Source organism: Coturnix japonica, chromosome 16, assembly GCF_054131305.1.
Source record: "Coturnix japonica strain WE chromosome 16, WE-NBRP24, whole genome shotgun sequence".
NCBI classification, from domain to species: Eukaryota; Metazoa; Chordata; class Aves; order Galliformes; family Phasianidae; genus Coturnix; species Coturnix japonica.
Genome location: NC_140678.1, coordinates 852,497 through 868,084, shown reverse-complemented (window position 1 = coordinate 868,084; position 15,588 = coordinate 852,497). Strand labels below are relative to the sequence as shown.

The following is a 15,588-nucleotide window of genomic DNA, read 5'->3' as shown; positions in this document are numbered from 1 at the left end:
CCTGATCCCGCAGCCCCCCGCCCCTCCACGCAGCCCTCGTAGCAATGCTGCGGGGGGGGCATGGCCAAAGATGCGGGGTCCCTCCCGCACCGCCGGCACCGCACCCTACAACCAATGACCCTACAACCAATAATGACCCTACAGCCAATGCCCCCCCCCACCCCACAACTCCGGTACACGGGGTGAAGCTCCGTCCCGCCCCACACCAGGTGCTGCCCCCCCCCCCCCCAATATCCCCCGCTCGGTCCCGGTGTGCGGTGCCCCCCCCACACCCCCCCCGCACCGCTCGGGTGGGGGCGGAGCTCTCGAGGCCGCCCCGTCACGTGGGAACGACGCGGGGGGGGGGACACGGCGTGGGAGCATGGCAGGTAACGGGGGAACGGAACCGGGGGGGGGGGGGGCAATGCGGGGTGGGGGGACGGACACGGTGGGGGGGGGTATCCCCATATCCCCATATCCCCATATCCCCATATCCCCCTGTATCCCCCCATATCCCCACCTCCCCTCCCATCCCCTCTATGTTCACACCCCACCGTCCCCATTTCCACCCATTGACGCCCTCTGCGTCTCCCCCGCATGGGGACACCCAAAGGCGCCGCCCCCCAACGGGTGGGGAAGCCCCATTTGGGGTGGGGGTGACACCGTCTCTGTCCTCACCCCCCCACAGCGCTGGCGGCCACGTCCCCGAGTGGGGATGAGTGCGCGGAGGAGGAGGAGGATGAGCTGGAGCCGGGGCTGGATGAGGCTGAGCCGGAGCCTGAGAGCGGGGCCAGGGCAGCGGGGGGGGGTCGGGGGGCGGTGCTGACACGGCGGGGCATCACCCTGCGTGTGCTGCTCCGGGATGGGCTCCTGGAGCCGGGACGGGGGGTCCTGTCCATCTACTACCTGGTGAGGGCAGCGGGGACACGGTGATGGGACAGGGAGGGGGACAGGGAGGGGGGTGTGGTGATGGGGACATGGATGGGGACATGGAGATGGGGTCATGAATGGGGTCAGGGCTCTATGACGAGGATGGGGAGATGGCAGTGGGGCTATGGATGAAGATGTAGGTTGGGAGATGAATGGGGACGATGGTGATGGGGACAGGACACAGATGGGACAGGGATGGGGACATGGATGGGGACATGGATGGGGACATGGATGGGACATGGATTGGGATGGGGATATGGACATGGATGGGATGGGGATATGGACATGGATGGGATGGGGATGTGGACATGGATGGGATGGGGATGTGGACACAGCCCATCTCAGCCCTCCCCGCTCCTCCCAGGGCAAGAAGTTCGTGGGTGACCTGGGTGCGGATGGGACCATAACGTGGCAGGAGACAGGGCAGGTGTTCGGCTCCCCCAGCGCCTGGGCCACGCACTGCAAGCGCCTGGTGAACCCCGCCAAGAAGTCGGGCTGCGGATGGGCCTCGGTGCGATACAAGGGGCAGCGGCTGGACCAGTACAAGGCCGCGTGGCTGCGCCGGCACCAGCCCCATGCGCCCAGCGAGGAGGTGGGAACACAGCACTATCCCCAACGGGGACCATGGACAGACCTGGGAGTCCCTAAGCAGGTGCCCTGGGGACTGGGCAGGGGTCCCTGTGGGTATCCCAGGGCCTGGGGTGTCTCCATAGGCATCCCCAAGGAGCTCCTTTGGGGTGTCCTTATGGAGGTGCAGAAGGTCCCCATGGATGTTCCCATAGAGGTGTCTCAGGTCCCCTTTGGTGTCCCCAAGGAGATGCCCTTCAGCCTCAGGGGGTTCCCATCGATGGCCCCAAGGAGGGTCCCTGGGGTGGGCACGGCCCCCAGCCCCTCATGGTGCTCTGCCCCAGGCTCTGCCCAGTGAGGGTGAGGAGGATGAGCTGCCCGAGGAGGAGGAGGAGGAGAACGGGGACGGCCGAGCACCCACAGCAGAGCCGGCCGCCCCCAAAAGGATGGAGGAGAAGAGCAAGAAGCTGCCGGGCCGCAGTGCAGAGCAGGGTGAGCTGTAATGGGGGGAACAGTGGGGCTGCAGCGGTGGCAATGGGGAGAGTGGTGATGGTAAGGGGGTTACAGGGGTGGTAATGGGGTTATAGGGGTAGTAATGGGGATGCAGTGTTGGTAATGGGGTTATAGGGGTGGTAATGGGGATGCAGTGTTGGTAATGGGGTTATAGGGGTGGTAATGGGGTTACAGGGGTGGTAATGGGGTTACAGGGGTGGTAATGGGGATGCAGTGTTGGTAATGGGGATGCAGTGTTGGTGATGGGGTCACAGGGGTGGTAATGGGGATGCAGTGTTGGTGATGGGGTGCTGTGTGCTGCACAGAGCCCACCCCTCCAGGGAAGAGGCTGGAGATCAAAGCCCGGGTGCCCGTCCGCTATTGCACGCTGGGCACACGCGATGCAGCCAGGTAGGGACCCCCAGCAGGACCCGGGTCAGCCCTGGGGGTGGGGAGGGCGGGGGGCAGCGGGGCTGCGTCCATTGCAGGAACCCACAGACCCTGGTGGAGGTGACGCCCTTTGCTGCCATCAACAAGTTCCAGCCCTTCAACGTGGCCATCTCCAGTAACGTCCTCCTGCTGCTGGTGCGTCCCCTGCCCCGGGGGGGATCTGAGGATCCTTTTAGGGTTTCCTGAGCACGTTCCCTTTTCCTTTAGGACTTTCACAGCCACCTGACGCGCAGTGAAGTGGTGGGTTACCTGGGGGGCCGCTGGGACACCAACACACAGTGTGGGTAATGGGGAATGGGCTGGGGGGGTAGGAACAGCCCCTGGCACAATCAAACCCCCCATCCCCGCAGTGCTGACGGTGCTGCGTGCCTTCCCTTGTCGGAGCCGCCTGGGTGACGCTGAGGCTGCGGGTGCAGTGGAGGAGGAGGTGATTAACACCCCAATGCCCCCCAAAGTATCTGATGACATGGGGGGGGTCTGATGTTACCCACACCCCCAGATCTGCCAGAGCCTGTTCCTGCGGGGGCTGTCGTTGGTGGGTTGGTATCACAGTCACCCCTTCAGCCCCGCGCTGCCCTCCCTGCACGACATCGACACACAGATGGATTACCAGCTCAAACTGCAGGGCAGCGGGAACGGCTTCCAGCCCTGCCTGGCCCTCATCTGCGGTAAGCACCCAGCATTGGGGGGGCACAGGGCTGCAGCCCCCCATTATCCCCCCCATCTCTCCTCCCAGGGCCGTACTATGCTGGTAACCCCAGTGTGGAGTCCAAGATTGCGCCCTTCTGGGTGATGCCACCACCGGAGGTGAGCGGCCCCCATCCCCTTTATGGTGGTCCCAATGCAGGGCCAGGGGGGTGACCCCGTAGGTGACCCTAATCCCGTCTCATCCAGCAACGGCCCAACGACTACGGCATCCCCATGGAGGTGGAGGTGACCTACATCCAGGATGGCTTCCTCACCAATGACGTCCTGCAGGAGATGGTGAGTCCTCACCCCCAAACCCAGCCCAGCCTTAGGGACAATCTCTCCTCTGTCCTTGTTTGCTGTGGGGGTCCGGGGAAGGAGCAGGGCAGGAGCGTTTAACCCCAGCCCCCATCCCCAGAGCCTGCTGGTGGAGTTCTACAAAGGAGCCCCAGACCTGGTGAAGTTCCAGGAGCTGTGGAGCCAGGACCAGACGTACCTGGATAAGCTGAAGGTGGGCAGGGGGCTTTGTGAGCTCAGCTCCTCCCGGGAGCTGTCAGTTGAGTTTTACTTTGTTCTCTCCTCCCCAGGGCTCCCTGGCCTCCCGCAGCCCCAAGGACCAGAGCTTCACCCACATCCTGGAGCAGATCTACGTCCTGCTGAGACACAGCAGCTGAGGAGCCACACCGCAGGGATGCAGCATCGCCTGCTGCGCCCAGGGAGCCCATGGGAGGAGCCAGAGCAGCAGCTGGGGGCACAGGGCAGGGCTGGGGGGGCTCCTGGGGGCACAACGTTCTGGTGTAACATAACAGGGGGAAATGGACGAGGAATCAGTCTCACCTCCTGCACACAGAGATGGATCCGGCCCAGAGCTGCCCTCAGAGCTCCATTCATTCCACGCCTTCACCCCACGGAGCACGGGAACGAGGAGCCGTTTGTTTGATCGCCATCAACTGCTTTTATTGTTGTGGAAAAATGGAATGTTTCACCAACAGAAACGTCAGCGCTGACCAAGAACACGTTGGGAACAAAGGAGGGACCCAGTCGGCTGAACGGATGGAGCGATAGTTTGGCTACGACGTGGCAGCAGTTCTGCTATATCCCGGCATCACAAATCCGAGCTGACCCTGCTTAATAAAATCCACCCCACCGTGGTTTTGTATTAAAAATAGATATTTTTGTCTATAATCTGTGTATTGAAGCGCTCTCAGTAGCGGCGGGCGAAGCGTGGCTCGGTCGCTCTGTGTGTCCGCTCCTGGCCTGCAAACCCCCCCTGCACTGCAGCACTCGGCGCCACCTGGCTCTGGTTTGGGCCCTGTGTGAATCCTCCCCGCCTACAAAGGAGAGCAGACAGGTTGGTGGGGGGGCAGCACATCTCACTGCGGGCAGCTGCTTCTGTTTGGGTTTGGGGTGTTTCCCCCCCCCGCCCCACTGGGGAATCCAGGCTTAAGCTGAACCCACAGCCCAGCTCTGCCCTTTGGAGGGGTGTTGCTGCTTTAATTCAGACCTGGTGTATCGAGGGGGCGGCTCCTTACCCTGCCATCCCTCCGCGGTGCATCGCATGGCCTGGTCCCAGCTGACCAGGCGCTCCTCGATCACCACCTGAGCACAAGAAACAAGAGAAAGACACGGTGTGGGGAGGGGAAAGGCCTTGGTGTGTCCTACCAGGAAAGCCAGCTGGTCCCCAGAGCTTGATTTGCTTTCTCAGTAATGCTGTTAAGGTCTGCAGGCTTTAATTACCACCAGAAGTTCAGCAGCAGTAATTGATAGAAAGACCACGATCACACTGGGAAGCAGCAAGTGTACCTTGCCATCTCTCATGATCCCGTCCCATCATTCCTCCAGCCACACTGCCCTGCCATGATCGATCTTGATGCCCCTCTAACTTTCGACCATGATCTCCCCAGTCACGTCCATCTCTTAAAAAAATAAAAGAAAATCTTCTAGGTGCGTCCCCCCTTTGATGTGTCGGCGCAGGAGGCGTCGCTCACAGACAGACCCGTGTGTTTAGTGTGCAACAGAGCGGGTTAGACGTGCACCAACCAACCGACCACCGCTCCCCTGCCTGCACAAACCCAACGTCACCCATCCAGCCTGAGCACTGAGCAGCACAGAAGCCACCAGCACAGCTCAGCTCCCCCCAGTTACCTCCATCTGCTGAGCCCCTGATTCCAACTATGAGTGCTACTCCTGCAGGCAGCTAACAGCCCTGAGCCTCATCTGTACAAGGGAAGCTGCTTACAGAGCCCCCCTTCACCCTTAAATTCCTCGTGCTCAAAGAAGAACCACAAGGAGAATGGAGTGGCACCATGACAGAGCTCCTACCAGCGCCCTCTGAGGGTTCACCCACTGTGAGGACAATGCACCAACACGACGCTCCCCTCAAACACTGAGCACTAACCGGGTCTGCGGGGGGATCCCTCTCCCTTCGGTCATCCTCCGCTCAGACCCGTAACCGCCCCAACCCTCGCGGGATTCCCGTGCGTGGCGCTCGGGGCCTCCGTGCCGCTCATCTGGGTAATGCTGGAAGGCAAACAGGACAGTGACAGTGTGAGCTCACAGGCATTTCACACCCCAACAGCACCAGTTTGGTTTCACAGCTCATGCCCCACTCGGTGGGTGCAAAGCTTTTCTGTCTACCCTTCCCTTCCACTCAACAGCATCTCTTTCTAGCAGCACAGCTCCCAGCACTCAGGACCCACTGGTGGAACACCAGCTCGCCTTAAGCCCAGCAGCAGTTCCATTTAAGAACAGTTCCATTTAAGAACAGGTAACACTGCTGCTTCTGCTTTGGAACGTGTGTAAAATGAAGCCATGATGTGGATGTGACCCACCTGCCCATCTCGGTCTGGTATTCCTCTTGAACCTTCTCTTCTGCAAGGAAAACAAGTTTCAGTTAAACCAATAGTCATAATCCATAAGCTGCATGTGGACCTTTGCAATTGGAAGGCTCTAAGTCTGCGCTGTGCAGTGCAAGCAATGCTGTGAAGGAGTGGGGAAAGTGCTAAAGCAACAGGAAATGGCCACATCTTGGATTAATGGACATGGATTCACACATCAGACACCCATCCACCCTGAGATGAACTGTAAGACCGTCCTCTGCACAGCAGAGCTCTGTGTTATGCACTGAGTGGTGCAGACACAGGACTGCACGGATGCATGAAATCAGATGCAAAAGGACGAGGCTCAGTTGTTAGTTTTCAGCACTGACAGCATCACGAGTAAAGCAGAAAGACACCAAGTTTCCTTCAGAATATGGGCAGGAGAGCCTCTGTGCTGTGCTGACCTGTCCAAGGAGTGATCCTGGTATCGGCCACGATCCCTGTGGTCGAAGTCATGGAAGCGGTCCTGGCGCACAAACTCAGAGTGGTATCTGTCATCCAAGGCCATTCGCTTTGCCTCTGGCCAGTATGGATCATCTCGCCTGCAAGAAAGGAAACCAACTTTGTACAGATCTCCTTTATTTATTTCTTGAGCGAGACCTTGAGATCAAAGCACATTCAATCCCATTATTCTAACAGTTCTTTTTGATCTGTAATTAAAACCTCAGGGCTGGAGTCAACTGCAGCAGCACCACATGAAAAGCAGAACTTCAGCAGGGGCAGACATGAGAACAAGCACCTCCTGCTGGCACCCTGCTTTAGTTTAGATTCCCAGAACCATCCAAATTGGAGAAGATCTCCAAGATGAAGTTCAACCATCAGCATAACACACCGGGTGCATCACTGAGCCACATCCCCCAGTGCCATTCCCACATGTCCTCAATACCCACAGGGATGGGGACTCCACCTGGGCAGCCATTCCAAAAACCAACCACCCTCTCCATGAAGAAATTCCGCCTCATTTCCAATCTAAACCTCCAGCACAGTGGCCAGAGCCTGGTATCTCACTGCAGTTAGTTACCTGCCATCATCATAGGGCCTTCTCATTGCTGAGCGCCGCTCCTGCTCGTAGCGCAGCTGCTCCTGCTGACGCCGCAGCTCTTCCCTCTCCCGCTGGATTCGTTCCTGCTCTCTCCTCCTCTCCTGCTCAATGTGCATCCTTTCCCTCTCCAATCTCTCCCTCTCCAAGCGCTCTCTGTCCAGACGCTGCCTTTGAAATTCAAGTCTCTCCCTCTCTCTCTGCAGCCTCTGCCTTTCATCCCTCTCGTGCATGGCCTGAAGGCGCTGCTCTCGTTCTCGCCTTTCTCTCTCTCTATTTGGAAACAAGACATTTGTTTTTCACTCAATTATCTCCAGTTGAGGCTTTACTGATCATCTTGGGTGCTTCTGTTAGTTCACCTTTCAAAACACAAATTACATTCTTCTCACTACATGATTAAATATAAACAGTCTCTCCTCAACCAAACCAGAGCCACTTAATAGGAGTCCAAAGGAAGTTAAGCACCCTATGTCAGTAAGGCAATTCCTGCTCTAAGTTGGGCTGAGAAAGTTTTCATAGAGCATGGAGTGTCCTAACACAGAGCTCTGATAAAGGAAGCGTTTCAGAGGTCTTTAAAAACCTCCAGGCAGAACACAAACATTAGGAAAGCTCAATTCTGACTGAGCAGAACATGTGAGCTGGGAGTCAACAGCCTCCTCAGAAGCACAGGCTGAGAGATGACCAGTTTCAGTGCAACAGGCCTTCACAGCAGCTCAATATCAGAGTGACCTGAGCTAGCAATGTGGAAGGGCCCACACAGAACCCAGTTTGAACCACAGCTGGGGACACAGAGCAGTGCTCCCAGCACTCACCGGCGCCGCTCCGTCTCCCTGATCTCCCGCTCTCTCTGTCGCTGCCTCTCGCGCTCGCGCTGCTCTTTGATTTTATCAAACGATAAGATATCCTGCTTCTCTTTGCTCTCAGATTTGCGGTCCTGGCTCTTTGTGCTCTGAGTCAAATCAAAGCAATACATTTAGCTGAACACAGAGCGCTTCCAGCCACAATTCCCAGGCAAAACACACACTTTGTGCCGACTCAGAACTCTCACAGCCTCCCAGAGGTGAACAACGTGGGAATTACAAAGAAGTCAGGGAGAAGCACCCAGACTTTGGCTAGACCTTCCAGTCAGTGTGAGTGTGTATAAATATTAGAGACATATGACCTGCCTTGTGCTGGTGGTAAATGATACAGCACTGTAAAGGTCACCGGGCACCACACTCGAAATGGATCATCTTAACACCACTGTCAGATTACATTTCTACTTCCTCAGCTACAGCAGCACTGACTGTGAGGTGAGGCACCAGCATTTACCTTCACGGCACAATTAATGCCTCAATGCTTCCTAAAATATCACTAAAGGTCAACTGTTCCCCACACACATGGCAAAAAACCCTGCATCCACAAGACAGGTAAAGTTATTCACAGCTGCTTTTACAGAGAAGTGTCCACAGAGTCGTACTTACCCTCTCTTTGGAAGCAGATGTTTTCACACTAATAACAGGTTCTCCTTTAGATTTATCCATTACCACTGTCCTCTCAGTTCCTCGACTTGCTAGAAAGGAAAGGCACAAGAATAAATACTCCAGATGTTCAAAAATCTTGTGAGGATTTTAAACCATCAAGATGCTTAGATGACTGGTGCAAGAATGTATCCACAACCTAAACAGCCTGTCAACCAAGTGCAAGCTGGGGGAGAGAGCATTGAATCCATCCTGACATCTCAGTGAAGCACTCTCTAGCAGAGATGGAGGTTACAAGAAAGCAAACTTCAGTCTGTGTTTATGTCTGCAAACACACACTGTTGCCACAGCTGATGAACTACAAACTTCTTCACAGCTGCTCATACTGCATCAATACTTTACAAGGAGTGCACTTGTGAACACACCTGATTTGCTCGCCCTGGATCGATCGGAGGCCTTCTGCTCCTCTTTCTCTTTCCCTTCCTTCTCATCCTTTGAATCTTTCTCTGATTTCTTTGCATCGTCTTTTTTGTCAGCCTTCTCCTCCTTTTTAACACCAACAGACCTGCAGGCAAACTCTGTGTTAATAGAAGGCTTGACAAAAAGTGCTGAGTTTCCACTGATAAGAGTCAAAACAAAAAAGCATTGCAAACAACACTTCCATGCTGCCAAGCACTGACAGTGTGCCAGGCTGTACGTGTGCATGTGCTGCAGAGCAGCAAATAACACTGAACTAAGGCTGCCTCAAAGTGAGAAACTACAGATGACCCTTCTCAATATCTGGAGAGTGAATGCTAGAAATACAAATCCTCTCCGCTGCAATTAAGTTCATGCATTGCACAGGGAGAAGGGGCTCACCCAGCTGCAGGCTGAGCTCCACTACAAGAGAAGCTGTCACAAATACTTCTGCATCTGATGTGAGGAGTTCAACCTGCAGTTCTTTTACCAGATATCTGGTTACTTTATGAGGTAGTAAAGCAAAATGCCCCTTTCAAAAGGAAAAGGCCACGTGAAAAACAAAGTATGGGAACACTGCTTACTCATCATTTGGTCTATCAGAAAACAGACAGGAAACCAGGAAGATTTGTCAGTTCAGTCATAGTGGTCACTGCAGCCTTAACGATTCTAAGACCATTTAATCCAACCACCGTAGAGCAGAACAAACCAAAGCCAGATGAGAGGACAAAATTCTGATTGAAAAAATACTGGTTGATGTGGCATTATCTCACACAGCTGGTGTGTTTTGTCACAGAACACTAAAGCTCCCCTGCTTTGTAACAGAGAGCCCATTAAGATGCATTTCTGGCTGTTTTTCCAGTATGACTCTCACTCCAGATGCAGCAAGCAGCAGATCATGACTTACTGCAATTACTGTCCCCTTTTATCAGTGACTGTGTTTCAAATGAGTGGGCTTTAAATACAGGAAAATAAACATTAAAAAAAGAACACACAAAACACTTTACTTCTCAGATTTGGAATCTGCAGAATGGTGCCTGTCTTTTTCCTTCCGTGCTTCGCCTTCCTTTCTGTCTGAAGGCTTTTTCCCAGCTGGTTCATTTTTGGCCTAGAATTTCAGCAAGAAGCGTTTTTAACAATAAAACACAGGCATTAAAATTCCACCTTTCGTGCCAACATCCTGTCACGTGAGCGCTACCGCCGACCTTTTCCACAGAAATCATCTTCCCGTGCAGCTCTGTCCTGTGGAGGTGATTGATACATTTGGTGGCTTCTTCAGATGTGGACATGGTCACAAAGCCGTAGCAGCGCGCGCCGGGACTGCGAGCGTTTGTCACCACTTTGGCACCAACCACCTGCAGGGGAAAAGACGACATTCTGTGTTTGTAGAAACAAGGGCAAACTAACCCTAACCAACCATGCGAGCAGCTCTGTTTACTGGCGATAGCAGTGCGTACTCAGTTTTAATGCAGAGGAAACATTCCTGGCATACAATGCTTCACTGGCACCTTAACACAGCAGTACCAAGCTCATCTCAGAGGCAGTAAAGGATGGTTTATTATTTTAACCTGGTGCAAACACTGCTGGGTCCACAGTGCTCTACAGGTGCCTGAGCTAAGCTTGACTTCACTAAATATCCCAGAATCCTGAGGTGGTTTGGAAGAGACCACAGAATGGCCTGGGTTAAAAAGGACCACAGTGATCAACTCATTTCAACCCCTGCTATTAGCAGGGTCACCAATCAGCACACCAGGCTGCCCAGAGTTGTGGGACTGATTTGATGAAGTTCAACACTTAGTACACACTGTCAGTAGAAAAAGTAGAGGCTGAGTTGTAGGTCACCCCATGAAACACATTAACTGTCTGCCAGCACGCACACCCACAACGCACCTTCCCATATTTGCTGAAGAGATTCTTCAAGTCTGTCGCTCTCGTAGAGGATGAGAGGCCGCTGACCCACAGATTCCTTCCAGAACCACTGCCAGCACGGCCTGAGGGAAGGGAAACAGCCACACATCAAAACAAACCATTGACAGCTCCACTTTCTCTCCTCTTGCTTAAGCCTATTTTTCACCACAATGTTAATTTCACCCCATCCAAACCATTTCCACTTAAAACCAGCAGATAAACCGCAGCCTCCAACAATTCACTTTTGAACTCTACATTTGAATAGCCTTGGTGAGTTCTCACCTACACACGGGCCTCCTTACACGTTAATCACTTTGAAGAGAACATCAAAGCATTAAGTGTTAAAACAGACGTTTTTCAGATTACATTCAAATTCCTTGAAGGAAAACAGCATACCTTTCTCATCTTTGGAGGCTTGCTTTGTATCTCTGTCCTCCTCCACAGGGCTAAAGACAAAACAACACGTTATTCAACCAAGCAGAAGACAAAGTAAGTTTAGATTGCACACTAGAATTCCATACCTACCAGTAAAAATTATTTCTGAAATAAAAGGAACCACTGCAAATTTTTGGAAGAGTGACTGGAAATATGGGACTTGTGTACTTAAGAAGACAATTAATGCTGTTCTGCAGATGACAGAAATTAGAGTAAATTAAGAAAACAACCTTTGAAGGTTGAGGAAGGAAAGAAATCAAACCCTCTGCGTTTAAAAACAAAAACAACAACAATTGTGCACAAGGAGAAATCAAACCCATTCTTTAGCAATAGGCTACAATTTCAGCAGGCGCGGTGGCCAATTGGAGGAAACGGCTTATTGGCATCGCTTAACGACCCGTGACAAAAGATAGCATCTGGTCTAGAACGGAGAAAAAACAAACCTCTTTTTCTGATCACCGCCCTCACTGGCTGAGGACTCTTTAGTAGCGGGGGATTCCTCTGAATTAGCTTTGTCTTCTGCTTTCTTGGCATCTTCTTTGCTAGCTTTGCCTTCCGCACCTGCGCCTCTCTCCGCTGTTTCCCCACTAGAGGCTTCCAGGCCTTGGCAGCGCTTGCTACTCTCATCGCTTACGCTCTCTACTCCTACAGAGGCAGAGTCCAGCTTCTCTTCCTCTATTGTCTGTTCACTTGTCTCCCCTTTTGCTACAACTAAACGCTTTGCCTCCTTCCTTGCCATAGCTTGTGCCGACTTGCTGTCCAAATCTAAAGCATCTTCCTCCGACTGAGCGGCAGCAAGAGCGTCCTCTTCCTCTGCTAGCCTCTTGCCTGGCACCACGTTACTTGCTTCCTGTGCATCTGGCTGCTCCGCTTCACACGCTTCTTCGTTAAGGAGCTCAGATTTACAAGTTTCCCCCAAAATGTCGAGTATTTTCTCATTTTCTACGGATTTAACAGGAATAGAATGGCACAAGGTTTAATCACCAGGGAAATACAGCAATCACAAACGTGGAACTGGCATGGCTGCCACACTAACACCAAGAGAACGGCTAAGCTACACAGAGATTGGAAAACCCTAGTGTACACAGTGTTACAAGTCCTACGCTCACTGCACTCTGACACGCTACTGCATCAGCCCTCACACGTTAACAGGGAAGAAAAATCCCCCCCCAGATTTAACAGAAAACCTTCTGGCTCATCCTTGATCCTCTTTGTGGAATCGTTCCGCTCTGTTTCTTCTCTAGTTACTTGACTTCCACAGTCCAAGACGCTCAACATATCAAAGCACTGAGAGTTCAATTTCCAGCTTCCTGGGGCGTTCTTTTAGCAGACAGTCCAACATGAAACCTGGGCTTCTTTGACAGCAGTTGGGTGCATTTGCAGTCCAGAAACCAACCGTGATCTGTAGGACGTTCCCGTGACAGCACTGTATTCCTCCTTTCGAAGTCCAGCCATTCTTGTCCACCTTCTGCTCTGTCCCACAGCTTCCTATGCCCTGCACTCCTGTATTCATACTCACAGAACTAGGGTACAGCGTGATATCACAAGATCTGTTTTAGGTTCAGAACCTTCGTGTCTTTAAGGCTCACTCTTTAACTCCTTCATAGTTCTACAGAACTATTTTGTCACGTTAAATACACGTTTCCAAACAGTACTCATCCACAGATCTGGTGATATGACTGGGTTTCCAATCTCTATGACCCTGCACGACCTGGATTCTCCATCATAATAACGTACACTACAGTAACGTATTTAAAAGGAAACAGGGATACAAAAAAGATTCAATGAAGAATTTAACTGTTTCAAAGCCCTGGATTTGGTTTGGTTTAATTTTTTTTAAAACAGTACCTGGCTCCAAAGGCAGCTCTTCGATTTCCTGTGGGGAAGGGGGAAGAGAAATATCAGTTCTCCATAATAGGCCAAGGTGTCCTCCAGCACGGAGCACACCCTGGTCCCCAGCTGAGTTTCTCCTGATCTCAGGTTTGAAACTGCTGCATTTTAAATAGATTTCTCACAAGATTTTATGTTACTTTTCAGGGTTTCCAGATTATATGACACATATCAGAGCTTTTCACTTGTAAAGAACAGGTCACGATTTACCTTTATTTCAATTAATTCAGACGAAGCAGCATCAAAACTGTTTCCGACATCTTCAGCCTCCACCTGGAGAAAGTGCAGAACAAACACCTCGTAATCCATCAAGTAATGATACTGTAAGTGAAAGCTGGGTGAGAAATGCAAGGCTGGAAATGACTTTCACTGGCAACTGATGTCACACAAAGATGAGAATGGATGTATAAAGTAATGCACTTCAAAACATATTGCTTCCCAGACTACATATGACACATAAATCCATATGATGCATACAAAAACACATCAAAGTATTGAAAATCAAAAATGCTATTACGTAAAGGAATAAAGAGCAATTATGAAAAGAAGCAGTAGAAAACCAATGGCATCAACTACTTCTTAGCTACTGTTTCACTTCTGAATCTGAGAAGCAAAACAAAACAGACATGTAACAACAAAAAAACACGATTCCACACACATAAGAGATGCATACCATCATTACTGGTATTTCTCTTGATTCTTCCTTCACGTCTGAATATTGTGGGGATGCCTCCAGGTTCCCTACATTGTAGTCTGCAGGCTGACTGGGATGTTCTTTCATGTCTGCATCAGTGTTTTCTTTACTATCAGACAGCGAGTCAAGAATGTGATCAGCACTGTAATCCTCTCCGCAATCTACAGCATTGCCGTTGTCTATTTCAGCTTCATCTAACACACTAATATCCATCATGTCAATATCTTGCAAGGTATCCAAACTTGCTTCAATATCCTCCTGTAAAAGGAAAAACATATATATAAGTCACTGTAGCTTAGAAACAACACTGTTATGTCTTCACTTCCAACACAGCTCTGCAGCATACCTGTCCATCTCCAGAATCCTCTTCCAGGCCGTTGTCTTCAGCTCCCTCTTCGTCTGGTCTACGTCCTAAGAGCATTGTTTGTTAGAATGTGAAATATATATATTTCTAACCTTTTACGTTACATACTTTCATCACTATAGGTAATTCTATGCTACTTGGCTATCCACTTCCTCCTCATTTTCCAAAACCAAGTGTTGTTATGCTTTCTATACCAGTAAAACAGCACTGACATGGGTTTTGAGCACCACTGTGCACCCCTTACATCTGACTGAGTAGAATTAGAGAACAGTGATAGGATGAGGGGGAATGGTTTTAAAATGAGACAGGGAAGTTTTAGGTTGGATCTTAGGAGGTGACAGAAGGAAGGAATACTATCGGTATCCAGATCTGTGATTACAAAACGTTCAGCAGCAGCACCACAATTAAACTGAGCACTTTTCCAGAAGGAAAAGCAAACGGAGGGGGGAAAAAAATAGCGAGATTCTGGTAAATGGATAATAACTTTTAGAAAACCCAATGAGAAGAGGGGTAGAAATCCTCACTAAACTCCCCTGTACCTTTGCTGCTTCTTTTTGGAGTTCTCTTGATTGTGTTCTCAGAGATCACGGGTATTTCGTCAGGATTCCCCCCTTCCTCCTCTATGGCCTGTGGGGGGGAACAAGGCAGAGATAGGGACTGAGAGATGGCAGAGCTTTGGGCTGCACCCAAAGGCGTTCAGAACAGCACAGATGTGGTCCTGTGGCTGGAACAGCCCTCCTAGACCATCAAGCCCAACCTTATGATCCCTCTACAACCCTCACATCCCAATCAGCCCCATTTGTGCCGTGGTTCCATCATGGCGGCCCCCTGTCACCTCAGCGCCGCTTTGGCGCCATTTTCCCCCCCCGGCCGCACCACGTGACCCCCGTTCCCGCTCACCCTCCTCAGCCTCTCGCTCAGGACGCTCTTATTCCCCGCGCTGTCCAAACTGCGCCGCTTCAGCTCTGCCCGCAGATCGATCACCCGCAGTTCGCTCAACCGCCTCGTTTCAGGCTCGGATCCAGGCGTCCCGCAGCCGCTCAGTGACACGTATTCACTCTGCCCGGCCGCTGAGTGCCCGTCCGCCATGGGGCCGTTGTTTCGATTCAAAACGACGGGGTGCAAACGATGGCGGTCACAACACAAAATGGTGGCGGTAGCGCTGAGGGAGACGAGGGAGCGCAGCGCGCACGCGCGGAGCCCACGGCGGAGACTGAGCAGCACCGCGCATGCGCAGCAAACACAAAACACACACACGCTAGACACGGATGCGCAGCGCGATGTGTAGGCCTCGCCGCGCATGCGCAGCAGACACCACTCTCGCTGGGCACGCATGCGCAGTGCGATGTGTAGGCCTA

General features: G+C 52.0%; 2 protein-coding genes across 13 annotated transcripts; one reads left to right on the top strand and one right to left on the bottom strand.

Annotated features, from left to right (window-relative positions):
- Nucleotides 1–69: 69 nt before the first annotated feature.
- On the top strand, nucleotides 70–4,290 carry MPND (MPN domain containing). 2 transcript variants are annotated; one of them, XM_015886242.3, is made up of 13 exons: nucleotides 70–368; nucleotides 668–888; nucleotides 1,274–1,501; nucleotides 1,821–1,968; nucleotides 2,295–2,379; nucleotides 2,457–2,553; nucleotides 2,626–2,698; nucleotides 2,769–2,845; nucleotides 2,918–3,086; nucleotides 3,155–3,225; nucleotides 3,313–3,402; nucleotides 3,524–3,616; nucleotides 3,693–4,290. In XM_015886242.3, exons 1-13 carry the CDS (start codon nucleotides 362–364, stop codon nucleotides 3,777–3,779), a joined length of 1,446 nt encoding a protein of 481 aa, XP_015741728.2. In that variant the 5' UTR covers nucleotides 70–361; the 3' UTR covers nucleotides 3,780–4,290. The 2 variants fall into 2 exon arrangements, with proteins under 2 accessions (XP_015741728.2, XP_085373677.1); XM_085517551.1 differs by lacking the exons at nucleotides 70–368; nucleotides 668–888 and having other exon boundaries at nucleotides 968–1,501.
- Nucleotides 4,037–15,403, bottom strand: LOC107325413 (scaffold attachment factor B2-like). Of its 11 annotated transcripts, none has more exons than XR_014934988.1 (21): nucleotides 15,131–15,403; nucleotides 14,770–14,857; nucleotides 14,213–14,277; nucleotides 13,846–14,124; nucleotides 13,383–13,445; nucleotides 13,131–13,158; nucleotides 11,726–12,224; nucleotides 11,244–11,293; nucleotides 10,830–10,930; nucleotides 10,145–10,294; nucleotides 9,947–10,047; nucleotides 8,909–9,048; nucleotides 8,487–8,575; nucleotides 7,836–7,972; nucleotides 7,006–7,382; nucleotides 6,389–6,526; nucleotides 5,937–5,976; nucleotides 5,504–5,625; nucleotides 4,909–5,021; nucleotides 4,638–4,704; nucleotides 4,037–4,436 (listed from the first exon to the last, which is right to left on the bottom strand). XR_014934988.1 is itself a non-coding variant. In XM_085517540.1 (21 exons), exons 1-20 carry the CDS (start codon nucleotides 15,317–15,319, stop codon nucleotides 4,634–4,636), a joined length of 2,754 nt encoding a protein of 917 aa, XP_085373666.1. In that variant the 5' UTR covers nucleotides 15,320–15,403; the 3' UTR covers nucleotides 4,037–4,436; nucleotides 4,610–4,633. The 11 variants fall into 11 exon arrangements, 4 of the variants coding, with proteins under 4 accessions (XP_085373666.1, XP_015741726.2, XP_015741727.2 ...); XM_085517540.1 differs by having other exon boundaries at nucleotides 4,610–4,704; nucleotides 7,006–7,296; XM_015886240.3 differs by having other exon boundaries at nucleotides 7,006–7,296.
- Between the last annotated feature and the right edge of the window lie 185 nt (nucleotides 15,404–15,588).